We start from the raw sequence: 21718 nt of genomic DNA on the forward strand, positions 1-21718 counted from the left end.
TTTTCATTAAAAATTCTTTTATTTTTTAAGTTATCAGAATGGGAGGAGGAGGTAGGAGAGGTGAGCAGAAAATAATGATTGGTTAAATGAAAGACCCACAAGGAAAAAGGAAGGAAGGGCTGAGGCCATGACCCAGAAGAACACAAGAAAAGGTGAGAAGGAAAGGAAGCATGGGAAGATTCCCAACAACATTGCAAGTGGTGAAAACATACCTACTGTATATAATTCCTGCTGTGCCAAACCACCATCACCATGAGTGAAATACAAACCCAGAAATAATCATCAGAATATAAAGAAATGGCTCCTACATATGGCAGGAGAAAATTTGGAAGGTTGGACTCGAGGAATGAAGAAAAGTACAAAAGGGAGAAATCTAGTCAGGCACATATTTTAGCTCTTCAGACTTGTCCCAATTTAACCACAGCATAAGGATATTATTCTACATTTATTTTACAATAGAAAACAAGTCAGCACCACACCAAATATCATTACTTGTACACTTTGAAATTACACAGAAAAAACGCTTTCTGGCGTTCACGTGCGCAGTCCCAACACTACCACCAGATCTGTCCTCGTCTTCATGATGTCTGGTGTAACGCAATCCTGAAACAAAGGTGGTGCAAGGGTGAAGTCGCACGGAATCCAAGGCCTCCTGTGCCGATCCACTGTGCCAACAGAGCCAGAGCACACGGCCTGCACATTCACATCCTCACTGATTATTCGCTAAGCATCAGGATTTTTCCTATAGGGAATTTCCTTTTCTGTGGGTAGACAAGGGAACTCAACATGGCAGTGTTTGCCTGTTAGTGCTTTGCACACTCTTCAGTTCAAGTCATGGAGTCACTGCCAAGCCATTCATTTCAGCTATATTAAGCACATTATACTGTTTATACAGACTAACAGAATAGTTTGGCAGTGCTTTTTAGTAAGTTCATTCAAGTCTCTGCAGGATGTGGATTTTTACCCTCACCAAATCTGCTCATTTGTTATGAACATGAAATGTTCCATATTTTCACGACTGGACGGTCAGTTTTGTACAAAGCAAAGAAGCCGGAAGAAGAAAAAAACCCGAAGATCTAAACATTTTAATGCACATTTATAGCAACCAATGCAGAACATACAAAAAGAAACGAGTAACTTGAGCGTGTTAGTCGGGGGAAGATCTATAAATTCAAAATCACTTTTAAAACGGCACAAAAACATGAATTAGACATGTTTAATACAGAGTACACTTCTTTGGGCTCATCAGCAGGGGGTCCTAGAGTATGTTCACATGGTCACGCCCTCTTATTACTAAACAAGGTTCTTAAGTAAAGAAAAGTGATGGGGAGTACAGTTCAGATGAAGCCTTTTAATGTGTTTTACTCTCAGGACACGCAAACCTCTGGTTGAGCTGTGCTCAGCTTGCTGCTGCCCGTTTCAGCAGCCTCACCTGCCGGAGCCGCCCCGCTCTCTGACCTCTCCGGGGCAGAGGTCTGACCCGCCATGGTCCTTCTGAAGAGACGGATGCTCATCTGGAGCAGCTCGTTGTCCACCACAGGTGTAGTGGGGTACTGCTTCGTTTGACCCTATTGAAAGGAAGATTTTTTTATTTAATTTTTTTTTTTTTACACACGCATAACATCTTATTAGTCATGAGTTAAGGAGCATTTAGTTACCTTTTCGTTTTTCAACAACTGCCGGCGAATGGCAAAGTCCCTGCGAGCGCATAGCGCCTTGCAGCAGGGTCCCAGGTTGCTCAGTAAACCGGCCCTCTCCACCCGTCTGTTCACGGCAGCCATGTTCAGCGCTCCCAGGTCATGCTCAAAGAGCTTGTCAGTGTCTGATATGAGAGAAACAAGAGCGCAATCGATTACAAAATCATTTAAAATCAGGAGCAAATCAATAAAATCGTTTGAAAGAATAAAATAAAAGGAATAGAATAAAAACATCTCTTTGCCCGGCTTTCTAAGCACAAGGCCAAATAGAGACTTAAAGAGGAGCAACAAAAGCAAATGAGGTGGATCAGCAGTGCTTGCTAACAACTGATGGCGTAATTCTAGACGGATTACTGCAGAGCATCTTCTCTGCTGCCCCGGAAACAGAATCAGGAGACTGTCTTCAGTCAGAGGCCTCCTGAGATTTGCTGCAAGACTGACAGCTTCTGGAGATCCTTCCTGCCCAAAGCATTACCATTCACAACTACGTTTTAAAGATACTTGGAAGATAGGTAACATCTTTTTAATAAAGTATTTTTGAATTTACTGAAAGCTTTCGTCTTTTTCCCCCCACTTTATTTTCCCAATTTTAAGTTTATTTAGCTAAATAACGATCATATTTATAAAATGTTTACTTTATTCACCAATATACTTCATATGGAAAAATTTATGTTTGAGTTTATGCCATTATAGTGCAACGAAGAGGAGTCACACTGCCTTGCTTTTAAACAGTTTGTAGTATTGCTTTTTTACTTCACAATTTATATTTACCCATTTATGAGCTTTTTTTCCCCAATATCACATAAATCTTAGAACTAGTATTTCTGAATTCAAAGCTTCAAAACTTAAAAGTGAATAAACATTTTCCAAAATCTGTAAGAACTATGAAATTGGATGCATATAGAAAAAAGCAAAACAGCAGCATCATCAATCAATCATTTTCAGAAAATAAAAACACACCTTTGGGATCGTCCAGCTCCGACTTGCACACTTCTTTGACTTGCTCTAAGAGTTCTGGGCCTGCGAGGCGCTTGGAAATGCCCGCCCTCAGCAGGACGGCGCCTGGTGTGAAGCGGAGCAGAGCCGCACCCGCCGCCCGCGGCTCCTGCTTCTGTTTGGGCATTAAGCTGGACCAGTCCACATCGATCACATCCAGGGGACCTGTGGACATGAGCGAGGTTAAATAGTTTTGCGAGATTACTTCAAAGAATGACTGCAGAAGGTAGAGAAAGTATTTCTGCCATACCTGTGATTTTCTCCTCCTCCTGCTGATCCTCCTTTTTCTGGCTGTCGGCCAGAATTTCATCCAGCTCATCGTCGCTGATGGGTTCATACTCCTCTCCAACAGAAGCGATGGACTGCTCATCTTCTTTACCGTCATCCTCTCCTAGAAAAAGTTAAAATTTACATTCACATGAAGACATGCAGGAGATGAGGAGACGTGGGGGGTTTTTGTCTCGTCTTCTCACCGTCGATGCTTTCTGTCTTCTCCGGCTCACGCTGATCTCCAGCTGGATGGTGACTGTTGCTGGATTTCTCTGGCTCTGGAGAACTGAAGGCTTCTCTTGGGAGCAGAGGCTCGAAGTCGCTCCTCATAATGTCACCTCTCGCGTCTCCTCGCGCTGCAGCTCTCAGGTCGCCGTGCGGCGGCAGGTCCATCATCACCCTCTCCCGTTCTCGATCTGCACCTCGATCGCCCCGGCCGTCTCGGTCACGCTCCCTCTCGCGCTCTCGCTCGTGCTGCTGGACGAGGCCCTCCGGGAGCAGCCGCTCGCGCTCCCGGATGTCCCTCTCGCCCCTCTCGCTCCTTGGCAGCGGTTCCCGGCCGGGACGCATCAGCATGGGGTCGCGACCCCTGCTCAGCCAGTCCCTGGGTTCTGGCTCCCAGTCTCTCTGGGGCTGGACGGGCTGCTGGAGGTGCAGCGGCGGCAGCTGCGGTTGGTTCTGCTGGGGCCGGAAGTCCTTACGATCTCGCTCTCGCTCGAAAGGCTCCCGTTCTCGACTGTCATAGGAGCCGGCTCGCGACCTTGACCTGCCCTGCCTCTCAGAGTCCGGAGAGCTGCGTCTGGAGCTGTGGCTGCGGGAATCCTGACGGTCTGCAAAACAAGTCAAATTGGAAAAATTTAGGGCTGTTTTGTCTTAAATACTGCTGTTCTTTCAGCAAATGGCCTATTTTTTGAGTCTGTATAGTCTAGCTAACAATTAATCGTTTACCAAATTAGTTGCTGATATTTCAACAATTGATTCATCACGATTAATATGATTAATGGCTTCAAACAGGTTATGAATCCTGACCTGAAGAGGTGCTGCGGCTGGGCTCCCCTCTCCGCAGCTGATCGATTCTAGATTTCCTCTCGGCCCCAGGAGGATCGCCCACCATCGGCCGCTCTCTCTCTCTCTCCCTCTCCCGCTCTCTGTCCCGGTCTCTGGAGTTGGAGCCCTGCAGCCGGCCGCGGCACAGGCGGGGCCCCTGAGGGTCGTCCAGGTGGGCGGACTCGCTGGAAGGTGAGCGCGGGCGGCGGGACGAGGCCCGGCTCTGGTTGCTGCCCATGCTGCTGCTGCGCACCGGCTCCGGCGGAGGTTTCCGCAGCAACGGCTGGGACATGAGCGGCTGCGGCGTCAGAGTCTGCAGCAGCATGGGGGGATCCGGGGAGAGCAGTGGGGCGATGGGTGGTGCGCCCCCCCGGTCCCGGCCCATCCTGTGTCCGGCAACCCTCCTCAGCGGTTCGGCGGGAGTCCTCTCAGCGGGAGGGGGTGGAGCTTGTGTGTCCGCCACTCCTCCTCTGTCTGATTCCTCCTCATCGGACCAATCGCTGAAATTGTTTGTTTTGGAAAGTGGGGAGCGCTCGGTGTTTGTGGTGGCGGCTCCGTGACGATCTGGCCTCATGGACGGCGGTGGCGTCCGGGGGCCTCTCTTCCTCTTGCTGGGAGCCGCCTGGACGGCCGTCTCCTCCTCTGACGCGTCAGACTCCCCGCCTGGCGACCGCTTCCTCTTCCTCTCATGTCCCTTCTTCTTGGCTCCTTTTCTCGGCGAAAGTAAAGGCGGAGGAACGTCTGCAGACACGCTAGCTGGAGGTTCTGTGGGAGCAGGAGCGGCCCCTACAGGAGTATCCTCTTCCTTACGCCCTTTTTTCACACCCTTCCTCTGCATTTTCGTCTTCTTTTTGCCTTCCTCGTGGGACTGGGCGGTGGCGTCTTCGCTGCCGACGGGGGTCGCTGCAAGTGGAGGCGGTGGAGTTGACTCTCTTTGGTCTCGGCCTCGGCCGCGTGAGTCCACCGTAGCATCAAGGAGGTACTCCCCCCGCCTCTCGCCTCCTCGGCCTCGATCTGCGCGCGTCTCCAGCTCGTCGTGGCAGCCGCGCGCGTCCCGCTTGTCCCTGGCTCCCCGGCGGTCCTCGTCTTTCCAGTAAGTGGCCTTTTCACTCGACGCAGCGCTTCGTGGCGGCGACCGGGACAAGCGGTCCTGAGGCCTCACCACCTGGCTCAGCAGACGGTGCTTATCCCCGCCTGCACATAAAACACATAGACGGGGAAAAATGCCAGAAATTAAACACCCTATTTTAGGGATGTAAACTACATATTTACAGATGGGTAGAAATGCTTTGGCACCCCTGATGAAGACATTTAAAAAGCCTGTAAATAAATACTTTTTTTTTTTAATGCAGCAACAAAAACTGACTCAAACATTTACAGCATCTCAGTGTCACCCGGTCTCCATAGCAACCAACCGATGCCTCTCCACTGACGAGTTTTATGGAAGCAAAGCCTAAAATAAAACATAAATAAATAAATGTATTCTGTTTCTTAAGTTCTGCTGGGATTTCAGAGAAACGATAATGCCTATTTCTAGTGCTGAATTTGAGCTGGAAAGGAGAGACTGCTGGAAAAAAATGTGCACAGGTAACAGGGATGACCATAGTTATGTGTATCCATGGCAACATACTGGGAGTTTTTTTTTTTACAGCCGGAAGCATCTTCAAAGGCTCACATAAAACTTGAATTACGACCCATTTAAAGAGAAGCAGCAAAAGCAAATGTAGAATATAATCTCCAATAATTATGGCTCCTCTTAATATGTTGCTTTTGTACATGCTTTTTCTCCTTAACTGAATAAATTAACGATTACATTTTTCTGAGCGGGTTCATACCACTGCAGTAAAAGCTGCATTTATTTCAAGGCTTTTCATGCATCTCTACCAAGAACGCCAGCAAATGGTTGCGTCTGATTGGCCGATAAACAGAAATACACAAGCAAATCAAACAGGAGTGTGTCCTTTTCAAAAAAAAGATTTTCCCTACTGTCAGATGGAGGCAGACACACGGGGCTGGGGAGGAGGGGCTGTGGGTGGAGCTTGGCCTGCCCGCGGCCGGTCGGGCGCTCACTTTTGTCCTCGCCGCTATTGTAGCCGTCGCTGTCCGCCGGGCTGAAGTCCCGCGCCGCTCGCTTGGGCAAAGGCTGGGGGCTGGGGCTGCTCTCCACCCGGAGCCTTTTACGACTGCAGAGAGGCGACAAGAAAGAAAACAATCATGAGCCACAGCAGGCAAAAGGGACGCAACTTATTAAATATCAAAATTAGAAATGCATGAAAAAAAGCTGTACAATATAATTAGGATTTATTTTTTAAACCATAATTATTTAAATGTATAATTCATCTGTATTATATTATTATTAAAAAAAACAAACAAACCGGATCCAAATATTTTCCATTCAGTCAAAGCGGAAATAATTATTTTTGGAATTTTTATTTTAGAAAATAATTTTATAGTCCCATGCTGCAGCATAGCAAATGCTGAAGCCAAGAAAATATAATTTTTGTCTTTTCACCTTCAAAATTTTAAAGTGTACTTTGTTAATGTAAAATTACAAAATTTTAATTTCCAAATGATATTATTTTTTTAGGTATTTATCCCATTTTGCTTTTTAAATCACACGTCATATTCAAAATTAATATTCTTCTACTTTGCAGAGGTATGCAACGCAAAAACACAAAATCTTAGCGTGTATGTTTGATCTAATTTTAAGTGCAAATATCTTAGTAGACTTGAAAGAGGAAAAAACTAACCTACCAGTAACCTTTTTGCAAGATATAGGAGCTTGTTTGAATTTTAAAAAGTACCAGTTCCACTGGCAAATGATTTCACTTTTAACAAGACATTTTTTCAGGTTTCAAGTAAAACAATCTGCCAGTGGAACAAACACTTTTGATCAATTTTAAGATTTTATTTATTTCAAACAAGATGTTGCTCCAAAGTTACTTGTAAGTAAGTTTTGTCATATTCCAAGTGTAGATAAAAACACTTGGCAAGATTGTGTGTTTTTAGACCATTAAACCCTCCTGCAGCATCACTCATTAAAATGTAATTATATTTATTAAAAATGAATGAATGGTTCTGTAGCTCGATGCTTTATTGTATGCATCAGTTTAAGCAGATTAAAGAGGAGACTGAGATGTAGACGTGCCTCATCTTCCGCTCGTCCCTGCTGTCCTCTCTCCTCTCCCGCCTCTCCTCCCTCCCTCTCTCTCGCTCCTCCCACTCTCGCTGCCTCTCCCGCTCCCTCTGTTCTCGCTCTCTTTCCCTCTCTTTCCTTTCCCTCTCTCTCTCCCGCTCCTCCCTCTCTCTCTCCCGTTCCCTCTCCTCTCGCTCCCTCTCTCGTTCCTCCCTCTCCCTTTCCCGCTCCCTCTCTCGCACTCTCTCCCTGGCCCGCTCCCTCTCTGCCTCTCTTTCTTTCTCTCTCTCCTTTTCTCTCTCCCTCTCTCGCTCCTTCTCTTTCTCCCTCTCTCGCTCCCTCTCGCGGGCCCTGTCGTCCCGTCTGTCCTCCGCTCGGTCCGTCCTCCGCTCGTCCCTCTCTGACTCCTCAGATCTCCTCTGATATCTGTTTGGAGAACCTAAAATAAAAAGAGGGAAAAATCGAAATTTTCTCCAACTTGTACAAAAGGTCATGAAGAAAAAGAAGGTAAAAGGAAAGAATAAGATAAACGTAAGACATTGAAATGTTATTACAGATAGGAAAAAATATCTAATCAAAAGAGAAATTAAGAAATAACCACTTGAAATACATCAGATTTATTACTGAAATAGATAAAGTTCCCCATTATATTCTGATCTTTTATTAAATTCCTATATATAATAAACGTAGGCTGAGTATGAATAGCAGATAATTGTTTCCAGACACGGTTCATATTTTCAATGTTTCTCTCCAAAGCTGATGTTCCCCGCAGCTTTCACAGCAACACCCACCTCTGTCTCGGTTGTCCCGGTGATCCCTCTCTCCATGCCCCCCCCTCCGGTCGTAGGACGAGTCTCTAGCGTGGTCTCTGCGGTCGCTCTCGTAGCGGTCCCGATCCGAAGTCCTGTCCGAGCCTCTCTCGTTGCCGCTCCGCTCCGCGCTCCGGTCTCGGACCGTGCTGCTCCGCGACTCCCAGTTGTCATAGCCGCTGTCCAGTTGGGAGCTGCGGGAGTTTCTGTTGGAGCCTGGTGGAAGAAAAAAAAAAACGTAATTCAGTGTTTCTGGAGGTCCAATCATATCAGTCGATGTCAATAATCATTAATTTCTTGTTTTAAATATCTGAAATACTTCCAAAGTCAGCTTTTTAAAATGAGTTTACAATATTTTAAGGCATAAGAGGCATAATTTTGTATACATGAATTTAAGGATGGGTGGACATCCTGTAAATCCTGTGTGCGTTGAGGTGTAGGACCTTTATCAGACGCTTCGTTGGCGCGCCCCCTTCCTCTGCCATTCCTCTCAGTTCTGTCCATCTTGCTCTCTGTCCTCCCTCCGTCGTCCCGTCCGTGACCTCGTCCATAAGCCCTGTCGTCCGGAGGCGGCTCCTCCTTCCTGTAGGCGTCGCTCCGCTCCTTTTCCCTCCCACGCTCCTTCTCGCGTTCGCGGTCGCGGCGTTCCAGCGACTCCCGGCTGGAGCGAGTCTCCGCCTTAATCTCTCTGGAGTCCTTCAAATCCCTGCTGTCTCGGTTGTCACGGGAATCTCGGGTTGTTTCTCTCGCTCGCTCACGAGCGTCACGTCGCTCGCGGGCCTCTCTGGTCTCCCGATCATCTCGAACTTCGGAGTCGTAGTCGCGATCGTCGCGATCCTTCTCCCGTTTGCTGCGGCTCTCTGTTTATAGACGAGACACAGAAGTTTAAGGGCATTCAAGAGGAAATTCTAACTACAGCTGAATTCATCAGTGGAGTCTTGAGACATGCCAGAAAAAGCAAAAGATACCGTCTCTGTGGTCGTGTCTGCGCTCCTGGATGAGCGGGGTCCGTTCTCGGTCGCCGCGACTTCGCTCTCTGCCCCTGGAATGGTGGCGGGCGGGGCTGGACCTGTTGGACCGCCGGTGTGGGGAGGAGGCGTCGTGAGAGGCGGGAGGCGATCGGGAGCGACGAGAGTGGAGAGGCGAAGAAGTGGTGACCTGCACCGCGGAGCTCCGGTGGTAGGAGGGGGAGGAGGAGCGGCGCCGGCGAGGGGAGGGGGAGAGACGATGGGCGGAGGAGCCCGACTGGGATGAGGGGGAGTGGTGGCGGGAAGAAGTGGGGCTGCGTTGGTGGCGCAGCGGGGAAGGAGACCTGCGGCGACAAAACCAATCCCTCATCTCTACTGTGTTTCACTAATAGATCGGGTAAAGTAGGAAGAACACTTTCCCATGGTAAAATTTAGCACTTTTCAAACATTTTTAATGTACAATTTCAAACTTCTCTATCACCACGGTGGAGATAAAAAAATTTTTAAAGGAGCTAAATCACATATAATTTATTACTATTAATAACGATAGTATTTTATACGGATGCTCCGATCAGGTTTTTTGCTGCCAATTCTGATACTGATCATCCATGAGGCCGATCTCGGCCGATCAGTGATCTTTGCCGATCGCCTGGAATGGCTCATTTTTTGGTTTAGGTAAAAATAATGATAAAAATTAACCTGACTGGTCTGAGAAAGTTGCATAAAAATCTCCAAAAAAAAATGTTCTTGCCAAATTATTTGGCATTTACCAAGTAGAAAAACTTTTGGTGATTCTAGTTGACCTAAAACAAGAGAAGTTTGGTCTGATTTACCTACAGAAAGTGACAAAAAATGTAGGTGTCTTTTAATTATCTTTAAATATCTGGCTTCAACTGTACATAACGCTTTCCAAATTAAGACTTTTATTCAAACGACAGATTTAACTTCATAATAAAACAGTTTTAAGGTCTTCATACATAATTCAAGCATTTTCAAGGATTTCCAGCAATCCTAAGGGACGCTAAAAAGAGAACCTGGGCAAACCTTTGAGGGGGGAAGGCTAGAGACGAGGCTTTATGGGACGCTTTGGGAGAAGCTGATTTCTTCCTAGCTGGAGGCGAAGAGTCTCTGGAGGGAGATGACACGCTGCCCGAATGCTCCTCTGACGTCAGCGCACGCTTGGCCTTGTGGGAACTCTCTGAACGATCCCTGGAAAAACGGAAGAAAGCAAAGTAATTACGGCAAAAATGATAATAAAAGACATTTTGTTTAACGAATCTGGTAAATTGTGTGAATTTAAATGTGGGTTTACAAACATGTGAACCAGCTTTTTTGCATCAACTTGGATTGCACGGCATGTTAAAAACAAAAAATTGGGGTTGTTCTGGAAAATTAGAACAAAATCAAACAGTTTGGCCAATGTACAAAGCATTCGGTGGAGGCAGCATCGTGTTTAGAAAGTTTAGTAGAAAAAACTTTAACAAAGTGTCAATATTCTTCCATGTCATCTGTCTGCACCAATTTATGTTGGTATTTGACATAAAACAAGAAAAATTAATATATGTTTTCATAAATTATAGACAAAGGAGAGAATAAGAAAACTTTGGTTGCAACAGCTGACCTGCGTTTCTCCTTCTTCTCTTTGTGTTTTTCCGTATCTCTGCCCCGATCTTTCCCTTCCTTCTGCTTCTCCTCGGTCTTCTCCTTGTTTTTGTGTTTGCCTTTATGCTTCTTCCCGACCACAGGAATGTCCAGCGGGACAGGGGGAGGAGGACTCGGCGTGCGGGGGCCTTTTTTCTTGCTGTGGCTCGCTTTTGTTGGTCTAACAAGACATAAAACACAAATTTATATAAAAACCATCGCTTTCTGCGATTTCAACTGAAGTTTAGTCACTGCAAGGAGGTCAAAACCATCTTCTCAAAAAGATTCCTCCATACCTGGTTGTTTCTGACACAGCTAATGCCAGTGCTAGCTTCTTCTCCTTCTTCCCAGACCCCACCCCTTTGACTCCACTCTTGTGTTTCGGGGAGCCGCTGGACTTTCTGGACACGGGCGACTCTTTGGAGCTCAGCAGCTCATCAGAGACCTGTTGGATGGAAAGGATCAAATCGAGAACCACGGTAACAACCAAGCTGCGTCTGAATCTTTGAGCAATCTGGCGCCTCTTACCTTCGGCAAACCCGTGCTTCTGGTTTTGGCGAGGGCCTCGTCTTTCTTGATGACTATATCTTCTCTCTTGTCCAGGTTCTCCTGCTCCAGCTGCATCAGTTCTCGCTGGATTTTCTGCCGCTTCATCTCGAGGGATAACTCGTAGTCGTAGTCGCCGATATCAGAATCTGAACGACAAATGGGAGGAGATAAATGTTCAGTGCAAAGAAACACACCAGGCGTAGCATTTTATGAGACATAAGAACATTCTGTATTATTATTATTATAATGCACCTTCACGATTAGTTTCCCACTCTGCAGGCTCTTCTTCACTGGCCGGGGTACGCTCCTTTGTGATCTTTATGTCCTCCTTCTCTCTGTGTCGCCCTCTAGAGGGATCTCTCTGCTATTAAAAGCAAAACTTACAAATCACTCAAAGTGTACGTCTTTAAACCGTTCTATTTATTGTTTTTGATTAATCTGGGCTTAAAACAACATCTTAAGGGTTCCAATCTCAAAAGAAAGAGTCATTACTACTAGAAAAACACTCCGCAGCAGAACTTACTCTCACTGTGGGGGATGTGGGCTCGTCTAGGTCTCGCTTTAGGTTTTCCGGGTCAACATCTTGTCTTTTATTCTTCATCCTCTCCCGCAGGTCACCTGTGGGCCTCTCGGTTGTCCTGCTCGCACAAACAGATACGCTCAGCGTTTGGTTCGATGCGGGCAGAAAGAGGCACAAATCTGATCTGCATGCAGGTCTTACCGGCTGAAGGTGAATCCTTTGCTTCGTGGCTGAGTTCCATGTGTGTAGCGGCAAGTGTTGCCGTAACTGCAGGTACCTGTCTTCAGCCAATTTCTGCAGTGACTCTGAAAAGAGACGCACGGGTTAACCTGAGGACTTTCATGTCTTAAAATCCACATTTTTCCAGACTAAAATGAGAAAACGTCCCATTCAAAGGCATACATACTATTTTTCCTTTTGTGTTTATAGCAGAAATTTCTATCCAGGTGATACGTTAAATATAAAACCACTAAAAGCAACATATGGATAACCAGATTTATGGATGTAGGTGAAGCGGAAAAGTGAATGACACATACATCAGCAGCATTACTCCCCGTGCTGGGACCGAGTCTCTCAAACACGCTGGGCCGGCGAGAGGGGGCGGCGGGGTTGGTGGTGCTGCTGGTTGTGGCGCTGCTGCTGCTCCCGCTGTCCGAAATGGTTTTTGAATTCTCCACTGTCACCTTCCGCCTGATCTTGGACATTCTGCAGGACTGGGAAAGATTGCAGTATGGATAGATTGTTGGTTTGAGCCAATTTTCATGTTGGACTCACATTTTTAGTCTCAAAAAACTAATCAACTGTCAACATGATGCTCTTTGCAAAAAATATCAGGTATAGATTAGGGATAAGATGCTTTGGTGAATTACCAAAAACTCAGCAGTACATGCTCTACATCAGTCAAGATGGAAATCTATTCTATTTTTGACCTTTATAGATATAAACTGTTGTATTAGTTTTGTGTTTTCACAAACAAGCAAAGGAAAAAAAGAAAAACTGTCGCTGTACTATGTCACATTCATATCATATCATGTCTTCGTTGCTCCTGTGCCTAACCTGTCGCCATAATGGTCGCCAAACTTTTACATACTTGATTTATACTTGAAAATAAGACAGACCTTTATATTTTTTAATAAATACTTCTTATCGTCACTTTTATAGCTTTCATAGTAGTACTACAAAATACTGTGATAAAACCTTAGCGTCCGTATAGCCCACCCCTATGCATGACCATTTATTTAATTGTGGTACATATCATCACATTATTATTATTAGTAGTAGTATTATTAGTACTGACCAAAGAAGTCGTAATTATGCATCCAACATAACGCAGCAACAAATCAAACAAAATACAATCATATGGCAAAAAAAGCAAGGTAATGTTTAAATCTTTCCTTGATTTACCTTCTGTAATCTAACAATTTGCGTAAAATTCTAATTTTTCTGACCGGTGGCTGAGTTTTTGTCTTAATGCCGTTGATTTTATAACACTGCAAAAGACATTCCAGCAAATCTGGTTTTAAAATTTGCACAAGTCATGCCGATAAGAGTTAGTGAGGAAAACAGCAATGAATGAGCAACAAATGCATCAACACTGCTCTGCGGCTCAAACAAGTTAGCATTAATGCTGCAAAGCTCAAGGTTTTCTAGTCAGTTTTTATCTAAATATTTAGTCATAACACTGCACCATATTCTCATTTAATCTGTATGAGAATTCATTTTAAATACTAAGCGGTATCGAAGCTATAGCTTTTGACTACTTCATACGCAAATTGAGGCTAATGCTAACATTAGCATGGGCCCTGGAGCAATTTGCAGCAGAATACAGGCTAATAATGCGGATGAATAAACTAGGTCTCACCCAGGATATAGTTTTGGTGTCGCATCTACTTTAGACTAGTTAGCGGAGTGAGCGCTTGTTAAAATAACAAGGCTTATTCTTTCAAATCAAAGGCGAAGGTTGCCCTGAGAGGCGACATGTTGGCGGAGAGTCGCTCACCGTTCTTCTTCTATGGTATTGTTAGGGGAACTTTGTAGGTAGCTGACTCAATACCGCCACCGGCGACTTCCTAACACGTTCACTCCTCTACGGAAGAGGATTGGAGCCTTTGGGGGGCAAACAGACTTAATCTAAGAATTCAGAGAAAAAAGAAAAGAGTAATTTCTAAGATTTAAGTCTGGACTCTTAAAAAAAAAAAAGAAATTCTGACATTAATCTAAAAATCCTGACTTTAATCGCAGAGTGACTGCGGCTATCCCTATAATTTGTGCACCTTTTTCAACAACCATTTTACCTTCCACTCAACTTACCATTTTTGTTTCGATGCAGCACTTCAGTTTTCTCTAAAGCGACCCTTTGTATCAATGAGTGTTAAACAACTGACAAGGCAGAAAACAAAACATGTTTATTAAAAATCCCTCAGAAAATTTCTCAAAATTTCTGAGACATTCAATTTTACTCTATACAATAAATAAATGTAATTTATTGTTAAAAAAAATGTACAATTATTTTTCACAAAAAACAAGCTGCTGATCATCAGTGGCACCACTGAAGGGGGATCGGCGGACCCATCCACCATAGGGTCATGTATGCATATAAAAGATAACACAATTACTTTAAAAAGAAGAGAAGACAAACTTCAATGAGTTTCATTTATTTATTTACTTGCGACTGTGTTATATTTTGTATCCATTATTGTGAAATACGCCTGGCGACACTTCTTCCTATAGATATAAACATTTTCCAACGCTCTTGTACATTTTGGCTAATGTTGTGATGCTTCAGCGTATTCAGTGTCAGAAGGTGTAATTCAAAAACTGCTGAAAACATTTAAATTCACAACTCAAGCTGCAGGTCCAGCTTGACGGGAACTCGTTGCAGCTTGGGGTTTCTCCATGACCTTCAGAGCAATGGTCTTCACCGCGAGCAGAGCTTCATTGCAAGCGCCCTGAATGTCGGATGGCGGCAGCAGGAAGCCATATTTGCCACGGTCCTGGAGCTCAAACGTGAAGGAGTATTTAATGCCGAGATTATAAGCCCAGTCATCAGAGCCACCGGGAGCCAGGTCTGCAGATGGAAAAGGTAAAGGTAATATGTGCCTTTAATAAGTCAAAGGTCAACAAATACATATTCCTTACAAATTATCTGTGCTCCTGCTCCATATGTGTAGATGTTCTTGTAATATCTCTTGATGTTATCTGCAGCAGTTTTGACCATCTCATACTATAAAAAAAAGGAAAGAAAATCCATATGGTTTCAGGATTTTGGGAACTTTATGTTTCAGCCAAAATAAGTCAATCAGACCAGTTCACTGTGATTCTCGGCTTCATCCTCGGTGCAGGAATATGGGATGATGAGCATCTGAGAGTAGGAATGGATGCTCAGATAGATCTGAATGGATTCCTTGTGGCTGCGCAGGAAGTTGGCGACAGCCTGAGACTCTGGCTCCGATTCAGGGAAGGGGCCGCAGTAGATTTCAGTGCAGGGATCAGGAGAGGCTCCTGTCGCTAAGTGAAACAGATGATCACACTGAATAAATGATGCATTCTTTTTTTCTTTTACATTTGTAAAACATGAGAGGGATTTTAATTTTTCTGAACTTACTGCACCAGTTGGCGTCAAAGTTTCTGTTCAGGTCAACTCCGATGCAGGACGTACCCTTTTGGGGGGAACGGTTCTTCCTCCACATTCTGTTCTGAAGCAAAGAGAAAAAAAACCTATTTTTCGCACAAATTCTCAGGCATTCTCAAGTACAAAATTACCCCAGAGACACATGATGCAACTAAATCTTAAATTACAATAAATAAAGTGGAAAAATTAGGAAAGCAGAATGGCTATTTAGTAGATTGGTTCAAGGTAAAAGAAAGAAAGAAACTTTGAACCATAAAAATGAATAAAGTTACAACAAAAACACTAAAAAAATGTTTATCAAAGGTTCAAAAAGAGGGCTAAATGGACATAGAATACAATTAAAAAAGGGTAAAGCAATAATAAAGAGACTATTAAAAATCAAAAAACATTGCTAAAGAGATCTAATTTGCTGTAACAAAAGACTCAAACGTACAAACTAAGAGCATGAGTTGTAAAACTCTGGAGGGGCTACAATGACCCAGTGCTCAGGTGGGTGAATCTGTTACACTAAAAATCTGAGCTTTATTGAAGTGTGGCAAGAATAAAAACTAAAAAAACAAACAAGCCGTGTAGGAAACTAATCAAACAGTGCGTTTTCCAGATGTCCTTACTTTTGTCCAGGTGTATTTGTATCCATCTGGGTTCATGACGGGCAGGACGTAGAAGTCCATGTTGTCCAGGATCTGAGTCATTTCAGCGTTAATGTTGTAAAATGACAGCGACTGTGAAGGAAAAGAGCGGCTGGCTTTTAGATCTCTGGAACAAAAACACTCGGGCAGGTTTTCGGGGGCGGGGGAATCCTAAATAAAGCGTGCTCACGTAGTGGACGAAAAACAAGCAGAAAGCAGGAGAGATCCACTCTCTGGCATGGATCCCACAGTCGATCCACATGGCTTTCTTGTTTGGTCTGTTATTTAGAGACAGCTGAAACGCAGAAGTGCAACATTGGTTTCAGACGTCTCAGACTCACTTCAAATGACAGAAATGGAACCGTCTGGCTCTTAAATGCACCCCTTTGTAAAGATGTGTTAAGAATTTTTTTTAAAAAAAAAGGTTTAACTTCTATGGCAGTAGCATCATCTCACAATGAAATTTTTATTTAACTGTTAAATTGAGCACATTTAATAAGTAGCTTTTAACTAAATCTCCATGGGAACAGTTACTTCCACCCCTAAAACTCTCTCTGCATGTGTCACATAAAATATAAAAGAAGAAGACTTAGTAAACTGAAAAAAAAACAATGTTTATTGTCAAATTAAACGTTGGGTTTTTAGTGGTTTGGTCATGTTTTTAACACAAGTACAGGTTTACCTTTAGAGCGTACAGCGGTCTTTTCTCATATGAAGAGCCAACAAGAATAGCTTTAACTTTGTCTGGATAGTCATGGGCTGTTCTGTTAATCCAGTCATAGATCTGAGACAAAACAGAATCTTTAAATTTTTCTATTAAAAGAAAAATAAAAACATTTGAGTTAGGATCTCCCGCAGAGTCTCACATCCTCTAAAGTGTGGTATCTGTAGTAAAACGTGGAGCCACTTCTTGGGTCACCGGAGTCGTTCCTCATCTGCATTTTAATGATCTCATCAGCATTGGGCAGCATCACTCTACAAAGAAGATTTCAACACGGTTAAATGTGGCACAAACAAGCAGCTCTAACTTACAATAGGAGCGACATACTCATGTGTAATATTGTGTCTCTGCAGCAGGTTCCTGACCGTCTCGGAGCTGTTCCCAGGAACGTAGAGGTGGACTTTTGTTAGCTCTTTGATATTGTGAGGTGAAACGGGCTGCCACAAACCTGTCTGAGAGAAAATGTGCAGCGTTATCGTCTGCTGAAAGAAAATAACCTAAAGAGGCCAGTAAACGGTAGTAAAGATGAGAACAGTCCTACCTGGTACTGGGTGGACACATTCTTCAAAATCTCCACTTGTTCTTGAGTGTTAGGGGTGATTGATAAAACTTGGCCACTGAAATAAATGTAAAAAATGCCATCAACTTAAAAAAAATGGATTTCACCTTTACTCAAGTTATAGTTGTCTGATAACATTTGTTTGATGATCTAAGACATTTAAGTGTGACAAAAATGCAAAAGCAGAATTAAATTGTAATACTTTGACAGGAATCTATATACGGTAACTCACCGTTGCTCTTTATGTTTACATAAGTATGTACCTGTCTGACAAAGTGTTATTTTCTATAGCTTATAGAAATAAAATGCATACATTTTCAAAACTGAGATCAACTAAAGCCATTTACCTTGTTTTTGTGCATTGTCCTGTCTGTAGAAGCAGGTCAAAATTTAAAAAAATAAACAACACCCAAAGAGTCGTCATGATGAATGTCCAAGCTCTGTCCAAACTGTGGGGGTAGGTACAAAATTATTGATTGAAGCTGTGTTTGTTCAAGTAAACTTTACCTTTGAGAAAACAACGAGCAGGGCAGAGATCAGTAGAAACATTATTATTTAATTAGTTATTAACCAGTGTCATATAAAGCTGTGTAATTTGAATATATGGAAAATTATTCACACAGTTTTGAGTTTTCAACTCGGTTCACAATGAAGCGCTGACGCAGTGATACCCCCTCGCCTGTTGGTGGCGCCAGACAGTTAACTCAATGAGGGGAGCAGAGCAGAAGAGGCTGTGACGCACGGACCGGGCTGACGCAAAGATGTCGGCTCACGATCAGCTGGTGTTGTATTTGTGTGAAATAACGAGGTGAGATGCAAAGAAATAGCTAAAACCAGCGGATAAAAATAATTAGGAATATAAATATAAATTATGCTGGTTCCTGCTTCACTTTGTGCAAAAAAATGTAATGGGAAAAACAGTAAAATATTGATATTGTCTGTGTTTCTGCGCATCATTAGTCTGTTTAATCCATTCTAATTGTAAAAATATGCAAGCTTTTGTTAATGCATTTATGAAATCTATCCTTTAAAATTGTAGTCTTATATCGGGAGTATCCCTCTTGTAAAGTTATGCCCCAAAACTCTGACAGTGTTACTGTGTTGATTTAAATGGTGAAAGAATAGCCTTAAAAGATGAATACATTTTGAACTGAATTGAACAGAACCGTGTTGCCACCAGCGCAGAGCTTGCTCAATATTAGCTGCAGATGAGTGTACAGTCTTCAGTCTGATAAAAACATTACAAAAAATTACAACATACAGCTGCGAAAAATATTTCTATTTTTTATTTATGAAACTTTGGAGCGGATGGATATTTTCAGACCTTTTTGCGCCGATTTTGCGGATTTCTCTTTTCGTGTAAACCACTCTGCATCCAATGCAGTACAAACAATGATGAGCCAAACACAAAGTGCATGTCTTTGTTTCAGGTTGCTGTGGAAGTTGATGCTGCCGCTGCTGCTTCTGTGCATGCTGCTGGTCGCTGTCCTGGTCCTACTGGTGCTGGCCGTCCGTCACTGGCTGCAGAGCACCAGGAATGCTCGCCGGGCGCGGGAAGGTCGTCCCACAGTGGCATTTTTCCACCCTTACTGCAACGCTGGTGGTGGGGGAGAGAGGGTGCTCTGGTGTGCTATCAGGGCTCTACAAAACAGGTAGCATTAAAATTTTAAAGAAATAGTTGTTCAGTGGGATAAAATGTAAAGAAAATAGTGCTGAATTCTGTATTTTTATTTCATGAAAGTTGCCCTTAGCATTTAATGCAACCAGGCCGTTTGCAGGTACGTGGACATCAACTTTGTGGTGTACACTGGGGACCTGGGCGTGACCGGCCAGCAGATCCTGGAGGGAGCCCGTCAGCGCTTCAACATCGTGCTGCCGCGGCCGGTCCGGTTCATCTTCCTGCAGCACCGGGTCCTGGTGGAGCCCGGTCTGTTTCCACAATTCACCCTGCTGGGACAGAGCGTGGGGTCCGTCTTCCTGGGATGGGAGGCCCTGACCGAACTGGTCCCGGACCTTTACATCGACTCCATGGGTTACGCCTTCACCCTGCCGCTGTTTCGCTACCTGGGAGGCTGCAGCGTTGGGAGCTACGTTCACTATCCCACCATCAGCACTGACATGCTGTCTGTGGTGAGGGAGAGAAACCCAAGGTAATGCCTATCTGCTTTTACCAAACTGATGCTGGTTGCTATGCACCAAGCTAACAAAGTGCGATTGTCTCAGGTTCAACAACCCAGACTTCATCTCAAACAGTCTGTTCCTGAGCGCCTTTAAGTTGGTCTATTACTGCCTCTTCGCCCTTCTCTACGGGATGGCCGGCTCCTGCAGCGACGTCATCATGGTCAACTCCTCCTGGACCCTCGATCACATCCTGTCTCTGTGGCGCTCCCCAAACCGCACCAGCGTGGTGTACCCGCCCTGCGACGTCAGCGCCTTCCTGGACATCCCGCTGGAGGAGGATGGGGACAGGAAGTGCCACTCCATCATTTCCATCGGCCAGTTCAGGCCAGAGAAGGATCACCGGCTGCAGATCAGGGCCTTCAAAAAGGTTTTGGATAGAAGGAGGGAGGGGTCGGGCGTCAGGGAGGGGTTGAAGCTCGTTTTGATAGGCGGATGCAGGAACCAGGAAGATGAAGACAGAGTTCTCATGCTTCGGGGACTTTGCCAGGAGCTGGGCGTCGCAGACAGGGTGCAATTTAAACTAAACATATCTTTTGAGGAGCTGAAGAGGCAGATGAGCGAAGCCACCATTGGGCTGCACACCATGTGGAACGAACACTTCGGAATAGGTAAAAAAATAAATAAATTTGATTACCGTCTTCAAAGTGATCATGCAAAATGTCAGCACGTCCTTTTTTTTAATACATTTCTGTTGTGATACATATCTCAAATTCTGTTCGTGTTGTTAAAAAATTCTTAAATTTGAGTGGGTGCAACCTGCAGGAACCCTCTTGTAAACGTGCGCTTACCGTTTTCTCTTCTAGGTGTTGTGGAGTGCATGGCAGCAGGAAAGGTCATCGTGGCTCACAAGTCGGGGGGTCCGAAGCTGGACATCGTCAGACCTTTCGACGGCGGTCAAACCGGATTCCTGGCAGAAGATGAGGACAGTTACGCAGGAGCCATAGAGAAGATCCTGGCTCTGCCGCCTGACAGCCGCCTGCAGATCAGACACAACGCACGCCAGTCGGTGGCACGCTTCTCGGATCAGGAGTTTGAAGCCTGCTTCCTGGAAGCCATGGAGCCTCTGATGGGAACACTGGAGCGATGACCAGCTTTCGGGGGTTTTTTAAGTGTCCCAGCTGAGGCATCTTCACCTTAATGCACTCGTGGCTCCATGCAGGACTGGTGTCAAACGCGGTTAAATCACTTGTCTCATGTAGAAAACACGTCTTGAATTGAAACCATTTTATTACAGTGAGGTATTTAGGTGCATAAGGAGCTGCAGTTTGATGTTGGACGTTTTTGTCTGTAGTGTACATTTTGTAAAATTCTCAGCGGGAACAAATTACCCTTGATTTAAAACCTGGAAATAGAGGGTTCAAGTAACTGTTTACAAAAAATATTTCTGTCTATTGACATTAAATGTGAATAAAACAAAGATACCGTGTGCATTAGGATTTTATATTCACGTATCAGTTTAAAAGATGTTGAAGTGTAATAAATGCACTGGAATTAGCTTTAGTATGTTTAGTTTTGTCTTTTTGTGCCCTGTTTATTTTAAATTGAGTACATCGTAGAAAAAAAAAATCCAAGGTTTCTGTAAAACAATAAAGCAATTTACAGTTTTGTTGATTATAAAGTCTCTCTTTGAATGGTTTGTTCTTTCTGGAAAGAAGTTAATCTTTCACAAGATTATATACTTTTTACATTCTCCAGCCTTTGTTGGGACTCTGAACTCTCTTTCTAATCATGTAACCCAGACACAGACTTAAAGAGGAACGGCAAAAGCAATTGAGGTGGATAAGCATTGCTTGGTGACACTGATGGTGTCATCCAGGGCGTTACTAGGATATATCGTCTCGGCTTCCCGATTTGAACCATTAGCATGTCATCCAGCAACAGTCTTCAGTCGGAGGCCTCTACAGATTTGTTGCAAGATTGACTGTTCCTGGAGATCTTTCCTGCCTACTGTCTTACCATCAGCAATTCTGGACATTTGGATAATATAACATTTAATTTTGCTTTGGAAAAAATAAAATATCCTGCAGAAACAACTGTTTTTTAAGGGTGCTTTCATATTTATTTTACAGAAATTAATATAATTACTACTGCGACAGACTGGCGACCTGTCCAGGGTGAACCCCGCCTCTCGCCTGGAACATTAGCTGGAGATAGGCACCAGCACCTCCCAACCCCACTAGGGACAAGGGTGTACAGAAAATGGATGGATGGATGGATAATATAATTACTAAACATAAATATGATAATCCTGCAAGTTAATTTAGATTCATTTGTAGACTATTTGAATTATCCCTATGCCGTAATAAGACAGAATCTAATAGTTAAAAACAGATATATAGCAGAAAACATTCCAAGTGTTGTTGA

At 44.1% G+C, this 21718-nt stretch overlaps 3 protein-coding genes across 3 annotated transcripts; 1 reads left to right on the forward strand and 2 right to left on the reverse strand.

Moving 5' to 3' along the window:
* On the reverse strand, nt 1-13638 carry zc3h13 (zinc finger CCCH-type containing 13). Its single transcript, XM_023329299.1, has 20 exons — nt 13495-13638; nt 12170-12346; nt 11835-11938; nt 11637-11751; nt 11366-11477; nt 11093-11259; nt 10861-11009; nt 10545-10745; nt 9968-10132; nt 8924-9267; nt 8399-8815; nt 7938-8171; nt 7159-7585; nt 5997-6193; nt 3993-5204; nt 3167-3793; nt 2944-3084; nt 2658-2858; nt 1659-1822; nt 1-1568 (listed from the first exon to the last, which is right to left on the reverse strand). The coding sequence occupies exons 2-20, from the start codon at nt 12335-12337 to the stop codon at nt 1368-1370; spliced, it is 5346 nt and encodes a 1781-aa protein (XP_023185067.1). The 5' UTR covers nt 12338-12346; nt 13495-13638; the 3' UTR covers nt 1-1367.
* Nucleotides 13639-14276: 638 nt separating this feature from the next.
* Nucleotides 14277-17637, reverse strand: cpb2 (carboxypeptidase B2). The gene is made up of 11 exons (XM_005807986.3): nt 17521-17637; nt 17156-17231; nt 16942-17066; nt 16760-16868; nt 16576-16677; nt 16084-16188; nt 15876-15986; nt 15238-15328; nt 14938-15140; nt 14772-14856; nt 14277-14700 (listed from the first exon to the last, which is right to left on the reverse strand). The coding sequence occupies exons 1-11, from the start codon at nt 17595-17597 to the stop codon at nt 14477-14479; spliced, it is 1308 nt and encodes a 435-aa protein (XP_005808043.1). The 5' UTR covers nt 17598-17637; the 3' UTR covers nt 14277-14476.
* A 256-nt stretch (nt 17638-17893) lies between these two features.
* Nucleotides 17894-21351, forward strand: LOC102230403 (GDP-Man:Man(3)GlcNAc(2)-PP-Dol alpha-1,2-mannosyltransferase-like). Its single transcript, XM_005807972.2, has 5 exons — nt 17894-17981; nt 18604-18825; nt 18952-19323; nt 19397-19962; nt 20158-21351. The coding sequence occupies exons 1-5, from the start codon at nt 17935-17937 to the stop codon at nt 20439-20441; spliced, it is 1491 nt and encodes a 496-aa protein (XP_005808029.2). The 5' UTR covers nt 17894-17934; the 3' UTR covers nt 20442-21351.
* The last annotated feature ends 367 nt before the right edge of the window (nt 21352-21718 follow it).

This window comes from Xiphophorus maculatus, chromosome 24, assembly GCF_002775205.1.
Source record: "Xiphophorus maculatus strain JP 163 A chromosome 24, X_maculatus-5.0-male, whole genome shotgun sequence".
In the NCBI taxonomy this organism is placed as follows: Eukaryota; Metazoa; Chordata; class Actinopteri; order Cyprinodontiformes; family Poeciliidae; genus Xiphophorus; species Xiphophorus maculatus.